The sequence below is a fragment of the Echiichthys vipera genome (genome assembly GCF_963691815.1).
Source record: "Echiichthys vipera genome assembly, chromosome: 7".
Classification (NCBI taxonomy): Eukaryota; Metazoa; Chordata; class Actinopteri; order Perciformes; family Trachinidae; genus Echiichthys; species Echiichthys vipera.
The window spans coordinates 26,466,627-26,483,989 of record NC_139832.1 but is presented as its reverse complement, the minus strand read 5'-3'; the positions used below and the strand labels follow the sequence as shown (position 1 = coordinate 26,483,989).

General features: G+C 39.0%; 1 protein-coding gene across 1 annotated transcript in view; it reads right to left on the bottom strand.

Annotated features, from left to right (window-relative positions):
• Nucleotides 1–17,363, bottom strand: part of LOC310949617 (NT-3 growth factor receptor-like) — a gene marked incomplete at its 3' end in the record, with an annotated part of 217,476 nt that overhangs the window by 29,528 nt on the left and 170,585 nt on the right. Inside the window, exon 14 of the mRNA XM_083917114.1 lies at nucleotides 7,082–7,212. Coding sequence (XP_083773240.1) covers nucleotides 7,082–7,212 — 131 coding nt within the window. The remainder of the gene's footprint in view (nucleotides 1–7,081; nucleotides 7,213–17,363) is intronic.

The following is a 17,363-nucleotide window of genomic DNA, read 5'->3' as shown; positions in this document are numbered from 1 at the left end:
TATGAACTAAGTTCACAGATCCAATGTGAAATTAACTTTTAACAAAATATGGCCACAGTCTTTATAGAACCACAGACAGCAATTATTTATCAGTTTTGCCACTGAAGTTATTTCATCTTCATATGCAATTTTGAATCCGTATCCAACCAGGTTATGGTCTTTTTTAATGAGGAATTATAAAGAGAAAAACAGGACAGTAATTCTTAAGGTGCAATTTTTTTTTTAATTTTAATAATTTTCCATTTCAGTACATACTAAAAAGGAATACTGGAATACAGGTTCAACAAACAAGTTACATGAATAGTAAAACCAGGAACCAGGCTGAGGCAGATTTTTTTTTTGAAAGCCGGCGGGCAAAGTTTGCACAGAAATATAAGATTGTTCCCATCCTCACCGACCTTGTCATCTCATTTAACCGAGAAAATGACACCTCCTAGCTGCTTTGCACGGTCCCCTACACGTTGCTGTCACCTCCATGCTGTGTTTTGTTTTGATTTGATGATGATGTTTTTTTTCAATTATATATTGAGGCAGTTGACAGTGTGTTTTAGCCTGAGTTTTGCCGGTAAGAATGTATAGAAATCTGGCACCCTATTAAATTAAGTTAAACTGACAGAGCGTGCAGTTCACAGACACCAGAATGAACGCATTCGCAGTAACCTTCATCAGGCAGAATACAGTATGTTCAGTTCACGTTCGCCCAAAATATGAACGAGTTTATGAACAGGCACAACACTGCCCACAGGAAGTAGAAGCTACAGAGTAGAGAGTGTTCTTTCTACAGCAATGGCTGTTCATTGGAGGAACCGTGTGACCAGGGGACGGAGGATTAAACTTGTGAACGAATAAAAAACCAGTCTGGCAGTGATCAACATTCTAAAGCTTTATCCAGCAACTGCGTCAGCAAAATTCTGAACCAATCACAACAACGTAATGCACTTTATTGCTGTATAAATTCTTTGTGAAAGTAGGGCTCTCTGTGCTTTTTCAGGCTCGGTGGTTGCAGATAACAGCTTGGATGCAAGCCAGGATGTCTGCAATTTCTGACCCCAGAGAGACCCCTTGGCCATGCAGAATAATTATTTGCTGTTTTTATAATAAACTTTTTAAACTTCAACAAGTAGTGTGGCTTTCCTTGAGTAAGAACACAACAGTGCATATGGGTGTCTGGTGTCCATATGTGTGGATCTGGTATAGGAACCTGTTCCTAGACTCGAGTTTAGTGAAGGTGGGTTGTGTTACCAGATCCCAGCATCCACCTGAGTAAGGAACTATGACTATGTACTATGATCCAAGTTATACTAAAGTACAATTATCCTTGTCTCTGCACTCAAGATTAAAAAAAAAAAATCCCTTCACTCTCGAAACAGTTGGATGATCTTTCACTGTCACACCAACAGGTGACTGCAGGAACACTTTATTCCCAGGCTGTCATTAGATTTCCTTCAGGTTTTCAAACTGGAAAAACATGAAGGCTGTTGCAGAAACATTACCGCCACTTCAAATGGGTAATAGCTACCTTAGTACCATCTAAGGGGACATTCCGTCTGGTTCTAGTCAGAAGGGGTCAATTATGATCATTGCTATGGTACATTACCCTCAATTTGGGTGATCCTTAAGTCTACATGCCATGCTAGCTGCAGAGGAAGGAAGCTTTCTTAAAATGTTTCACAGAGAGAACATATTATAGCTGGTAGTAATTTATTACTGAGTGAATTAGAGATGGGATTGGACTGCCCTTCATTGATCTTCAAATAGTAAATAACATGACAAAATCATTGGCAACTAATTAACCATAAATATACTAAGTAAATAATTTGCATGGACATGCAGGCTTGTGAGATGCGTCTCTTTGGTGACCTGAATCAGATTTTTTCACTCATATGTGACCCACATCTGATTTGCTTTTGACAATGTTAACAGATAAACAAATAAAGTTGACAAAATCAAAACAAACATGGAGGACAGCAGTGAAGCAGGGGTCTGTTTCACAAAGCAGGTTTAGTGAAAACTCTGAGTCTGTTAACCCTGAAATGAGGGAAACTCTGAGTTTTCCGTTTCACAAAGGGAGGTAACTCAAACCAGAGACAGAGGGGTAACTCTAGCCTGTTTCACAAAGAGAAGTAACTTAACCTCTCGGTCAGTTACCATGGTAACATGCTCTCTGAACCTAACCTGGTCGGGACCAGGTTTTTCTCAGAAAACCTTGAGTTTCTCTCTGTCTCCGCCCTCTTTCAGCCACACACGGTGTTTGATTTCCTCATTCATTCAGTCAGCAGGCGAGTTTTGGCGTAGTATAGTTCCGTCTGTTTTTCCAGAAAATCACTGCAAAAATCAGACATTATAAGTTATATTAGGTGGCGACTATTTCCACTACCATGGCATGTCCTTTTGATAATGATCCCGTGGATGAAGGTGCAGCAATACTGCGCAGAGAATTAAATATTCGTCGGTAGATGATTATCAGACCGCGCATAGATGTTCTTGCATTTCCAGCGGTACCGTAGTTGTTGTGCTGTATTCAGCACCCCTGCCGGGAAATGCACCCCCTCGCATTATAGGTGATATGCTGGATCAGAAGGCTGTTGTTTCGACCTATAGGAGAAGTTTATATATATATATATATATATATATATATATCCTGGTAACCCACAAAGGCCAGAACACTGGTTACTTACAGTCGTTAAACAATTTTAAAGAGTTTAAAGTCACATACTTGGATAATAGCTAACACAAAACAACACCTTTTGTATGTTCTGTGGAAATATACTGCAGCCATAATTACAAAATGAATGAAATGGATCTTTTGAGCCATTTGAATGTATTTGACTTAGCGTTTCCTAAATATAGTCCCAGCATTTCTTGCAATTCATAGGTTCAAAAGTGTGTTTTTTTAATTGGGTTACCGGTATAAAAACTACTCCTATAGGTGGAAACAACAGCCTTCTGATCCAGAATATCACCTATAATGCAAGGGGGTGCATTTAACGGCAGGGGTGCTGAATACGCACAACACCGTTTCACGTCACAGTCCATCATTTACATACACAACCTCATCCGTTCTTATATTTCCAACATTAACAACCAAAGTCATGCTCTCACATCCCAGCAGATATTGTGCGTTGCGCTGCGTTTTTTGCAAATGTTTTTTTATACAACATATAAAACAGCCACTTACGGTAATATTTACTTTACAATGTAAAACATGCTCAAAATGAGGCGTCACCATGAAATTGTGCCGATGTTTTACCTGTGCTTTGTGAAACGGACCCCAGGCGGCCTGTGGAGGGATAGTGAAGTTTTAGACCTTTCTTCTCTTCCTCCTACGCAATATCACCGGCTCACAAATTTGCCGGCTACCAGTTGCGGTTGCCATGTTTGCTTCGGTAAACACCATTGATAAACTGCGCATGCGGGTCACCTGAGCTGTTCACACAGCAATCCGTAGACAGACCACATTTAAAGACGTAATATAAACAGCCAAACAAAAAATTGTATTTGAGCAATAAATCGGAATTGGGCAGTTAGACCTTGCCCTGCCTATTTTCAGGGTTCAGACCCGTTCTGACCATAGACTGTATGTAAAGACTCAAAGGCCAGATTTTTGTATATTTTTTGGAGATTCTAATGAAAAAAATACCAGAACTAAGCAGAATATAATAACATTTCACAGATGACAAGTTGTCTAACATAATGGTACTGTTACGAACGTGTTTGAATTTGATATATTCTTAGTCCTCAGGTAGGTCGTCATCCTTCTTTTAAGCTAACATAAAGCTGAGTGACTGTCCAAACATAAAATAAGGCTAATTCTAGCTTATGTTGGATATTTAGTAAGAGTAATTTATCAGTAAGATGCTTAAAATAATGTCACTGTATGTTATTCAAGTGGTGACCTCGAGGACTGAACTGCAAACTTTACATTGAATCTTTTTTCTTGTTTGGGCACAGTAATTCACAAATTCATCTTACAGAGTGATTTGATAGGGTTTCCTAGACTTTTGTGATTGAGGTATTTGTTTTTGAAGGTCTTGCTAAAAACGGTCAGAAAGTCGGTTATATACAACATCCAAAGAGGAGAGTGCTGACTGTTCATATATACATATTAGTACTGTAGGTACTGTATTATGAAGCTACAGACAACAACAAGCTACACACACACACACACACACACACACACACACACACACACACACACACACACACTTGTACCCTGTCCTGCATTATGGGACTCAGCAGAAATTAACTGTCTATGCATGAACACATCCCAGATAAAAACTGATCCTGACAGATACAGTGAGTTTAGGAATAGACAGTGTGTGTAGGTGTGTGTGTGTGTGTGTGTGTGTGTGTGTGTGTGTGTGTGTGTGTGTGTGTGTGTGTGTGTGATGTACGGATGGCAACAAATAGTAGTGTTGCAAAGGGCATTACATCCTGCAGGATTATAAAAGCTGCAACTGTAATCCCTCTATATCCTCACTAAGACTAACACCTGTCATCTGCAGTTCAATTTGCCATGTTTCCATTAGTAACTGCTGCAGTTATAACAACGGATTCTCTATCTTCAACATATGTCATGTTAAAAATCAAATCCATTCTAGCAGTGCATAAGAATTACTGAGTGTTGACTTCCCAAATTGGACTGGTTTTTACATCATGCTACAGTATTTCTTTTCATACATATTTCACATGCAGAACAAATATTACTGTGCACGTCATGTTTCACATTTAATCATCAGGAGGACCGAAGCAGACCCTCATGCAGATGAGGAAAGTATATATTCAGTACTCAACTCTCAGGTGTGATCACTCAACAGTAGTTAGTTGAAGCTGAAAATTTTCTGTGTTATCCTGACTTGTAATCTCTAGTGTGGTTCAAACGCCAAAAACGCTGGATACTGAAATTCCTGTAATGCCACTTATTAGTTTTAACTTATGCTGCATTTACACGTCATCAGAAAAAACTCCTGTGTTCTGCCATTATTCCAAAATGATTACCCCCACTGATAGCCTTTTACTCACAGCATTTAAGTTGTCTAAATTAGCTACTTTTACATTCTTATTTATATGGAATGGTTCATTTACATGGGAAACCAGATAGAAACACTCTGCCTCAGTATGAACATTGGATATAATTTAACTGCCGATCATGGAGGCTTTGCAGCCATTAAACCAACATTTTGTTGATAATTCAGAGCTGTCTCTAGCATCTCTAACTCAGAATTCCAAGGTTATTTTTGACTCCGTTGCTCATAATTAGGGTCTGAAAGATAAACCTGCCGTGGGGACTGATGATGTATACCCTTGGCTCCAAACCCAAACTGAGGCCCTGTTTACCACAAAATATTTTACCAGATGTAGCTTTCGTTAAGACAGCGACAGCGTTTGTTGGGTTCCTGTGTAAAGAGGTAAAAATGCGATAGTGTGCTCTGATCTGCTCATGCTGGCTCATGTCGCATACGTGTTTACGTACATCCATGCAGTACAGGCAAACAACAACAAACAGGTCGGACTATTTCCATCAGTCGGGCATTCGAGTGTCCTGGGTGGGAGCCGAGGCGGTGGGAGGCAACAGACCATGCTGCAGATCCCTGTCACACTGTACGGCGTCCTGCTTCTCCGCTGGAAGAGGAGCAGTAGGAAGTTTTTCACATGCACAAGCTCTGGGTGGTCTTGTGTGGCATTGCTTCACAGCACCACCTAGCCATCTGACGTGCATACTACTTTGACTTTGACACACCGTATGCACACAGATTTCCCCCAAAGACGCTCAGTCTGAACGTGGAATAAAAAAATAAAAACGTTTCCTTTCTAGATCGTCTTCGTCTAAACAGGGCCTGACATTACACATATAGTCGGAAAAAAATATTTATTAAGTAACTATACTTAGAGGAGACCTATTATACTTATTTTCGGGTCCATACTTGTATTTTTTATTTCATCTACAACATGTTAACATGCTTTAATGTTCAATGTTTAATGTTTTCTCATACTATTTTCCCGTATTCACTCTCTGTCTAAAACATTCTGTTTTAGCGCCAGTTTCTTTTCTTTTCTTGGCAGGTGAAAACTTAAAATGCTAAAATTAGAGTCAAATTATCGTCTCGCTGAGGGTCTCGTCACACCACTAGTCTCCAATGAGGGCTTCTCAGATGGTTTTGTGTAACAAACCATCTGTTTCTTTTAAATCAAGGTGTAGAAGGAAAATGTGATGAGGTCAAACCACATGAATTGTTGTAGAATTTAAAGCTCTTCAAAAGACCATGGGGAGGTATGGAGGTAAATATGTTTAATCAGAATTTTCACACGTGTGAGGTGAAATTTCACAGAAAGTCACAGAAAGAAAACAAAACAAATAGCGGGCGTGCTTGTAGAACAAATCTTATAATTAAAAAAATTTAATAAAATAATAAGCGGTTGAAGATGAATGAATGAATGAATGAATATTAACGTAAATACAGAGAAAGCTGCAAACTTACCGCAACATACTGTACACACAAAAGCACCGGCAAATTTCCAAAGTCGAATGCTTGACGCTGGTGGGTAAGAGCTCTAACAGAACTGCTGTGTTCTATTTTTTTATTTGTATTATTCGTACTTTCTGGTAAAATGCAAGCCAAATTGAATGACGCATCATTAAGACAACTCTTAAAACCATTACGGGACTGATTCACTTCACACAACCGTGAGAAAGTGTTTATTTAAGAAGGCATCAGTGCAGAATCAGTCTGTAATTGTGTAGCCCTTAACTTGACAACAGCTCACAGCAACTGTTCATTTGTGTGAGTATGTTTGTTTGTGTGTGTGTGTGTGTGTGTGCGTGCGCTTATCAGCATCTCTCCTTGAGATGCAGCTGACGGTTGAAGCACACTTGTTAAATCAGCTAGATGCTTTACCACACACTGCCACTCTCTCTGCTCCTCAGAAAAGCAGCTGGCACGCGCACACAAACACACATGCGCACACGTACGTGTGCACGCACGCACAGAGACACACACACACACACACACACACACACACACACACACACACACACACACAGACACACAAACACACACAAACACACGCTTCTATCTCTTACCTTTACAGCCACCAGCATCTTGTCCTTGGTGGGACTCAGGTTGTAACATTCAGCCAGGAAGACCTTGCCGAAGGCTCCTTCTCCGAGCTCCCTCTTCAAAATAATGTCCCTCCGTTTAATATGCTGAACATCTGAGAGGGACAGACACACAGGAACTGAGTTGATAACCATTACAGTGGTTTTTTTTTAATTGCTACCACATAAGCACTTTTTAACAATTGCTTACACACTAAAATGAAAAATAACAGTTATTGTCAAAAAACCAGCACATTCTCAGCCTTAAAATGTTTTGTAAAACACCAAACAAATTTCCCCACATTAGAAAGGGAAATCTAATGTCATGTCATTTTCTCGCCATTTCAAAATACCACATCTGTGATCAAATTGATCAAACATGGCTGCCAGGTGTTAGTTTGCCTTACCGGATCTACAGTACTGGGATAAACTGTGACCTAACAAAGGTTAAAACTACATAGAACTGTGTAAAAACTGAGAACAATCTTTTTTTAAAAAGGATTCAAATAAATAGATTGTTGTACCAGAGGGCAATGTGAGGCAACCTTGTGAGTGTTTTATTTCACATCATTAGTGTTTTATTAGCATCATGATGCTAATGCTAGCAATAACCTTACGCTACAAAGACAAAATTGGAGTTGGAGTTTGGTGAATGTGACTCAGAACACTTGTTGATAGGCTGCAAACAAAAAACAAGTCAGATAACAATTATTCTTTAATAAGCTTTCTATTTTGTGAAGCATCGTAATTTCCTGTGACGATTTCTGTTTTGTTTTTTTCCTTTGATTTTACATGTTCGAAATGAAAGTTTCAATCTCAAAATCTCAAAGAATATAACAATGCTCTTGGGATGGGAATTGTTAGGTAGATGGGTTTGCATGACCTTCTGGGCTTCTAGGCCACTGCTTCCAGACCCCAAGGCATGTTCCTAAACTCAAGAAAACCACACAATCAGCTTAACCTAAAAAAATGGCTCTCTCTAGTTGTCAACTCTATCAACATACTAACACAAGCAGGAAGTGAAAGGTGCAGGACCACCAGCATCCTCATTTCTGGATTGAACCAACAGACTATTGGTTTACTGCCATGGCCGTCTCTACTGATACCCTCACCCCAAGACATAAGTGTCTGCAGCATTCATTGATTGATGTTGAAAAGCAAGAGTTGCATTCTCTGGTTGACCGCCTTGTTGTCACCTGAAGGTTACGTTTTCAATATGACCGGTTGCAGGGTTGAGCTTGTTGAAATTGTTGGATGAAATTTGACCTTCATGTCTGATCGGATGGCTTCTGCTTCTGTTGCACTTTAGTCTGGCTTACCAGATACAGCTCTGGGACTCATGCGCCGGATGTCAGGCCCCTTTCGCTGTCTTCGCTATATAGGGCAAAGTACGCTCAAGACAGTTATGATTGGTTTAAAGAAGTAAAGACAACCGAGAGTTTTTTTTTTCCTCTGTCCCAGAATGATTAGCTGGTCTAGCGAGACTGATTTTTTATCAAAGCCTGTGTTGTTGTGGTTCAATGCGCAATCGTTACACAAAAACTAAGACCGTGTTCAGGAAACAAACATGTATGCATTATGTTTAAAAATGAAATTCCCGCTTTAACTCTTCTTTTTACAGTGTCGCATTGCATACTTTTTTTTTCCACCCAACGGCTCTATGTGTGCAAAATGTTTGGATTTTCGGGTTTGACAGGATGGAAACATCTCAAACACAAGATTTATTTTTAGTTGCTGTGACATGAGATATACTTCTAAAATACTAATGTTTAAAAATTCAAAATGTGGCCCAGGACACATTGATACATTGTAGCCACATGTACCCAGACCAACTCCAAATGTGCTCTAACCAAGTCCCAACCACAGCGACTTCCTGGTGATCCAATAAGGAAGTGCCAAACATTGCAGTTCACCCAGTATCCACAGTTAGCCCCTGGCCATCACTTTGCCTCAGAAGTATACACTTGACGGAGAGGCTGCATCCATTCTTTAAAAAGTTTATGGTTTTGACTAATCCTACCTGTACCTTGAGCTGTCCTAAGGATGGATGTGAATGCCACATTTACATTTTTATTAAATGCATCAACTCACATCCGCATGTTTATCGGCTGTGTATGTGTTTGGGACTTCAGTTCAATTCAATATATTCAATTGAATTCATTTGAATATAATCTTATTTACAGTGCCAAATCGTAACAAAAGTTATCTCAGGACTTTTTACAGAGAAGGTAAAGACCACATTCTATGACTTATTTATGATTTACATAGACCCAACAATTCCCTGTTGAGCACACAGCGGCAAAGAACCTTCGAAACCTTCCCTATAACAGGCTGGAACGTCGCACAGACCCAGCTCTATGGAGGACGGACATCTGTCTTGACCGGTTGGGGAGAAAGAAAAGAAGAGAGAAAAAGAGAAAAGACGGACGAATGGAAAGCTACTACAGATACACTTATTAACCACATACACTGGTTGATCAGCGCCCAGTCTGTTGTGATAGCTGCAGGCCGGCCCCCTGTGTTTGTGTTGCAGTGCTGAGTGGGGTGTCTAGAGTTTTTGGGTAGGATTTATTTGTTTAATTCACTGTCTCCAATACTCTTATCTACTTTTATGAATAACATTACAGTATCTTATGGTTTCTTACATCCCTGTGTTTAAAATTCATTTTAAAGACAAACAGACTGTCCTCAGGGTACTAAACCTCTCTGGTTGGAGATTGATTTGTTAATTTAAAAGAAATGGCATTTCAAACAAAGGTCCTTCGTCTGACTGGGCAGATAGCCGATCATAGTTTAAGATAATGCACCCGGGGTGTCATATTTAATGTTTAGATCGATAGCATTATGCAGAACCTTCAAGGACTAGAAGTAACTTGAAAAGGTATATGAATATGAACATGTGATATATGTATCAATAGATCAGACCCTTATCTTTTCTATCTTTGATTTTCAAAAGGAAAGTCATGTCGTAAAATAATACACTTATAACAGACTGAGAGTCCAACAGTGTAATAAATCCTCCCAAACTTTAGGTTTCAATTAATCACAATTAAAACTATCAAAATCCTCTGCTTCGATTTATGAATAGCATGTTAAAAGTTATAAATATTTGTGTCATCTGCTGCCTCTCATTACATTCCGTGACATCAGAACCAAAACTTTATTGATAATGAAGATGTTTGATATACAAAAATGCATTATGGTCAGCAATATTTCATACATATATCACCGGAATGACTCAGCAACCAATATTTGTAGTAATTATGATGTTTATCAAATACACGACGGGACATGTAGGAATCAGGATTTGGGAATGGTCACTATGTATACTGAATCAATTAAAAAGTCAGAAAATGACTCATAATAACTCTGGATGAACACTGACTTTGAAATGTTGCTTTTTGGTTACTGAGTGAAATCAGAAAGACGCCTCCAGTAGTCCAGAGAGGCCCACACTAATCCAAAACACTTTAAATATTTCATGATGAGGTTAGCACTATACTTTGGGTGACACATTTTTCTGATACGCCCCCGTATTTAAGAGTATTAATTAGTCTGGGATTCAAGATGAACAAAAAACTGTATTTGGCTCAGGTCCCCGCAGGGCAACAGCAGGAGCGTGTTTTATGAGTCTGGTGCTTATAGGGACAGCACATTTGGGGCATTTGTCACTTTTTGTATGACACGTTCTAAATATATAAACCAGTTAGTCCATTTTGCATTTAGAATGAGATCTCTGAGCATGTAAACATCCCAAATGATCCTGCAGGATGGATAGAGGACAGGTGAGAAGGTTAATTACTGTACTTACCAACGTGGCTTATGTAATGAAATAATTGTCTTGCCCTGGGAGCTGCTGTCACCCCTGGCATTCAGGCTTCACAGCCCCCAGAACTCTATATGAATAATTGCTGATAAAAAAAAGTGGGGCTGTGAATGCATAATGTTTTAATATTTATCCCCAGTGTTACTTTGCTGCATGTCTTAAAGCTACAACTATAATGCTTGGTTTTCAAATACACACACTAATAGGATGGTCAGTATTGGTCTTAGACAGTCTGCCCATGCATGTGGCCATTAATAAATGTTGTTATTTCACGTATTGGTGAGAGCCATGTAGACACAATCCCAGCCCGCTTTCTTCTTTCAGTATTTTGTGTAGAACACATTTAAACAAAAATTATCTATACTTTATTAATATAATGAATAGATTAAAATGTGCCTTACACTTCCTCCTTGGCTCACGGTCAGCCATGTTTGCTGAAAATGGTGTGCGGTTGTAATGCAGTCCACTCAAGATTATGTAGAACACTGTGACTGGCTTGAACACATCTAATTCAATAGGTTTGTGCATTTGGGGTGTGCCAGAGTCAGGTGACAGTAATCAGATCTCTTGACATCCTAGAAGAGATATGTCTGTTTTAATGGTTGGGGATGTGAACGGGTTAAAACAGGAAACTTAGAAAGATAAAATGTTGACATACAGTTGGAAGCAAACTATTGTCGTAACTATCATTTCATAATGTTACATGGATATTTTCCTTAAGGCCTTGATATAATCCTAATGGAGATGAATTACCGGAAACACAGTAGGCATGGTTTTACAATCGGGGATTACCATGGATCCCACTTAGTGCTTTGACCTCTAACTTTTAACAGTCTACAAAGTCTTCCCAGCTTTAGCGTGTAGTACTTGTATTGCAAGTTAGCTGTCTGCATGACTGAATGGCAGAACAAAGGAAAACACTTCTTTCATTGCACACACACACACACACACACACACACAGGTTAGCTGAATGAGTTGACCGTTACGCCACTGGGTTGCAATTAGTGGGACCGTAATGAGCTCTGGGACTCACATCATCCGGCAGCATAAATATACTGTAAATGCTTTAAGAGCTCTAAAGAAGGACAGGACAGCAGAGCAAACTGCACTAGCAAAGGACTTTTCCATTGTTTCAACAACACTTTACTTAAAGCGGTGCCTGTAATTTATTACAGCACATTGTGAATGAATGGGAATTAGCTTCATCACATGATAATCAAAGACACATTGATGATAATACATTGCGCAGAAACTTCAGGACAGAATGTGTCACAGCAAAGTATTGTTATGTATTGTTAATGGCTGGATACTTTTGTGATGGGAATTTAATGCTTTGCTGAATTTGAAGTCACGCTTTCTTCAATTTTGAAATTGAAATTGCTATTTGTCAGCATTATAAAACAGGATAAGAGGCTCCTGTGAAAAAAATATCATGCAGATTACTTCAAAACTTCTGTCATAGAGTTCATCAAGGAATGGAAATAGGCACTCTGTTTTATTTCTTTGTAGATGCAGATGTAGCAGAATGTTGCAAATTACAGTCTACTTTACAGTCGTTCTGTGCTTTGTTGTGGTTCAAAACAAAATGCAACAGTTTTTACAGTAAGATGAAAATGTGTCAAATGTAGTGTGAAAACACAGAGGTTCTAGCTGATGAATTTTGAAAGCTGTGGTCATCGAATTGTGTTAAAGCAGTGGTGAATGATTTGAGTTTCAAGAAACGAATATACACTAGGGGAGGGGTGATATGGCCAAAATCTTCTATCCCGATATAGGTTACTTTATCTTTATTATAATGACATATCCATGTTTTCTGGTAATTCAATAAACAAATAGTCTACATGAAACAATCACATTCTAAAGCCATTTTTGTAAACTCCTGTGTGAATAAAGTGCTTGTATGGCGAGTATTTTCCGACTTTAGTAAAAAATGAACATAACATGCAAGGATCTGAACATTAAGTGTCTTCCACAAGTATATATTGCAGCAATGCAGTTAGGCCGATGTTTTTTGACAAATGATATAGAAAAATGTAAATGATGGACATTTTTTATATTTTCTTGACAATAAATATAATTATATCGCCCAGCCCTATTCATCAATATAGCATATTAGACTGAAGGTGTAAAATGTTGCCTCATAAGGCAAGAGGGCCAAGTAGAAATATTTAACCAACAAGCAGAATAATCAATTCTATTCTTCCGGTGTGTGTGTGAGTGCGTGTGTGTCTAGTGAGTTGTGCGTGATCTCACATTTTGAAGACCTTAATGGGTTTATGATCACAGCGAGTAAGAAGCACGGTTAAGCAACACACACGAATGGGCGCGCACGCACACACACACACACACACACACACACACACTTTACCAGTGGAAATATATAGGTGGTGATAACCATACAAGGTGACTCTTATGATGGATCAGAATCGCCATTGGCAACAACATCGGTGTATGCGTGCGTATGCGTGCATATGCGTGCGTATGTGCACGTATGTGTGTATGTGTGTTTATTGTCTCCCAGGGGATTTGCTGAGATTTATGTGGCTGTAAAGGCAAAAAGTGATTTGCTCCACCACTGTGGCAGAATGCTATCTGTGTTCAATCGAGACACAAAGAGGGAATGAGAGAGAGAGAGAGAGAGAGAGAGAGAGACATTATTTAAACTGCCACTTTGTAATTTTAAGACAATTTTAAACATGCTTAATGGTTGTGTATGGTGTGTTGCTTTACTGTATATGCCTGTGCTAAAGAGAAATTCCCATTTAATGCAAATTTAATTGACAATAGATATGTGTATCTGGATCTGAGATGAAGATCTTACAAAAGCGGTATAAGAGATGATGTTGTTGATAGGGCTGTGATGATAACCGCAAAAACAAAATGAATGCTGACAAAAAAAAATGTCATTTTATTTCTGTTACACTGACAAGACGCTCCTATGTTACTGTATATGCCATTTAGCAGATGAATGAAAGACTATGAGAAAATACATTTTCAGACAGAGGCTGACATTAGAAGGTGTCAGGATGTTGGCTTTCCATTGCTCAAAGGTAGGTATTTGAGGTACCCACCCTAAATATCTAGAAATCCGTATTAGTGCTCCAACAATTAAGTCCAAAATCACCAAAACGAAACATCAGGCAGGTTGTAAACACTGTAGCACTTGAAGCAGTTTTATTTTTGTTTATTTGATGATTTTTATGTACTTGCGTAATTCTTGCAGTTTTTGGGTAGTATCTTTATGGGGAATGCACCTATTGTAAATCGCTTTGGATGAAAGTGTCAGCTAAGTGAAAATAGTGTTGTAAACAAGCAAAGTATCTATTCAGTTAGCACACCTGAACTGTTGATAATAGTCCCACACTGCACCGGTCAGTTAGTAATGGGTTAGTTCCAAACCTGTTTCATCATCTATCCACACGTTTTGACCCGTCTGACTTCTTATGTCAAAGCCTTAACACATCTCAGCAATGGTATAAACAACAGTTTTTTGATACAGGATAACAAAAGTCCCTTTCCTTGCTGTCTTGATGCACACAAATCAGAAAGATGGGTTTAGTTACAGCACTTGTAGCTAGGTAGGTAGTATCAAGCAAACATAACAATGACAGACAGGATCTTTAGTAGGACTAACTGAACAGCTTGTTCTCATTCCCAGGGTGTCAAAAAACATTTTGTCCCGACCCCGAGTGTTCAATATCGACGCAGAAGGCATCCTTGAGTGTCTGTTTAGAACGCACTGGGCTTTCTTCCGTGGCATAATTAGATGTTTAGAGCAAGCGCTCAAGTCTGTTACAAATGCACCTACCCCATCCATGATCTTTTCCTCAAACGAACTAAGTGGTTTTGTTGCAATGTTAACCACGTGTCCCCCATTAAAACAGTGACCATAGTGGAGTGTCACAGTTGGACATGCAGGGCTAACTCGATTACTGCGATAACATGTGGTGTCAAAAGAGTCTGACAAAGTGTCCGTATGTGACAAGATGGCATGAGAATTGGTGGAATTGAATTGTAGATGATGAGAGACACTTGACTTGACATCCCCTGGCACTGCAGAGTTCACAGGTGTTGGTGAGCTATGCTACTTGGAGGATTATTAGAAGTGCTGACCCACGTGTTTTTGTCAGTGAATAAGTCTGTGGTTGATTTTTTACATAAACATTGGGGCTTCCAGTCGACTTAAATAGTCAATTGCAATTTACACTTCATTGTGTAATGATGATTGTCCATAGTTTATTTGCGATTCATCACACATTTTTCATCCGTTTTAAATGTACCTGAAAGGGATATTTTTCAAGTTTTAAATACTCTTATCAACATGGGAGTGGACTAATATGCTTGCTTTATGCAAAAGTATGTTTATTATTATTGCAACAATCCAAAATAATGACAAATACTGTGCAGAATATTCTCTAGAATAACTTAAGGGTACTACAATGCTCAGAAAATATGCTGAAAATGCATATTTAACTGAATGGAACATTACTTAGTAATACTACCACGGTGTAGTGTAAACTATCCAGCGTGGTCTGCCTCTGGCGAGGAGGAGTGCTCTCTGCATCAGCTGGGTGATAGCAAGTGGTATCTGAGACTGGGCGAACTCCGGTGGTAACTCAGTTCACATGGACAGTAAATGCAGAGAACTTTGGTCTTGTCCACAGAACCATCTGGCTCTGAAGCTGAACTTGCCTCCTTTATTCATTCCTAATCAAGCCATCCACAATGTTACCGCTGCATCGCTTCCTAATTTACTAAACTACGGTTCGGGCCGAGGGCCATAATTACAGAATGTACACGTGTGGTAGTAGTAAGGGATAAGAGGAATTTGCGTTAATGCGTTGTTATTATTAAATTAAAACTCATGGAGTAGAAGCCACAATATACTCAACTTACCAATATAGCCCTACACGATTGGAGAAAGGTGTCAAACAGGACACACAGATCTCAGCACAACAACTGTGGGAGGAGCTGCACGTGCAACACTAAATCCCCATTTCAAAGTGTGTCTTTGCTCGATGTCCCTCAACAGAGAAACTATTTAAACAATTGGCTTGTGTAATGGTTATCAGTTTGAGTTATTTCAGCTGTGCAGCACCATTGTAGCTGAGTTCATCCCAAATTGACCCAGAATCCAAAAGTGAATTGATGTAAGCTGCAGAATGTTTAATGAGATTTGTTCAAGGCCTAATCTTTAGCTTCAGCTTGCTGAATTTAAAACTCTGTGATTGGTTGTTTTTTGCTGAAATGCACCTTGGGAATCGTAGATTACTTCTCTTCTTCAGTATTTACATCAATTGGCTTCTTGTATCTTTGAGAGCCAGATACTTTCTAACAAAGTTCAGTTTTTGTACTGATGATTCCATCAGGAGAGTTCATGTCCATCCAAGTCTCAGAGTTTACCAAATGTGAGTCACCTACAGTGTAACATAATGGATGTAGAAGTTAACAATTTAAGCCTTTGATCTGTTACTTTGAACAAATCCACTGACAGTGGATGAATTAAGTAAATTCAGTGCAAGATGCCACGGATTTAGATGATATGTTGAGCTGCTAAACCTGAACCACTGTTTAATATAGCCACCCTTTGTATTAATTCTTTGTGACGCTGAGTATGAGCTGTAAAACGTAGATAATGTGCAGGAGTTCCGAATGAGAGGAGGATTACGTTCCTATGCGGGAAACTGAATTGTAGCATTGTGTTAATGTTTTTAGGTAACACAACCTATTGTGCTCGGATCAAGTGCATTTTAGGGGGTCAGCAAAAGACTTTATTAATGGCAAGTGACAAATAATTTAGTTAAAGTCAATACTTCAAACAGCAATGAGATTTTACTCAGGATCATGAATGAAGGTAATTATCTCTACAGCCACATTCCTGATTTTTACACTCTGACCACAATGTTAATGTCAACGTATGGCCTGTTTCTAGCTGTGTTGTCGTCTTCATTTCATATTTTGTGCACAGAGTGAGCGAACCAAATTTAAAATGTTGTGTTTTCTAACAGTGCTGCTTTTTGCTGAAAACATAGCTTTGTTATTGAGTGCATGCACATTTTTGAAACATTGGTGATCCTGCAGTTCGTCTCATTTGGTCTAGACCAAAGAAAAAAATAATGAATTCATATAGACTGCCTTTTATCAGCACCATCAGCACTATATGGACCCACGAGGGAAATCAAAGCACAGTTTATTCCAGTGGCTGACTGCAGGTCATGCTGAACTGCACATACTGCAGCTCGTCTTTATTTTTTTTTCCTCTGGTGTCAAAGAGCTCATGAAGACAGAACTGATCATTAGTTGAGACTTGACTGGAACTCATATAATATGGGTCCTGCAATCATTTTAGGTGTATATGGGGTCGGTGTAGCAGCCTAACAAACAACCCTTTTTGCATTCTCTGATATTCCAATACGTCCTCATACCTAAATTACAGATTAC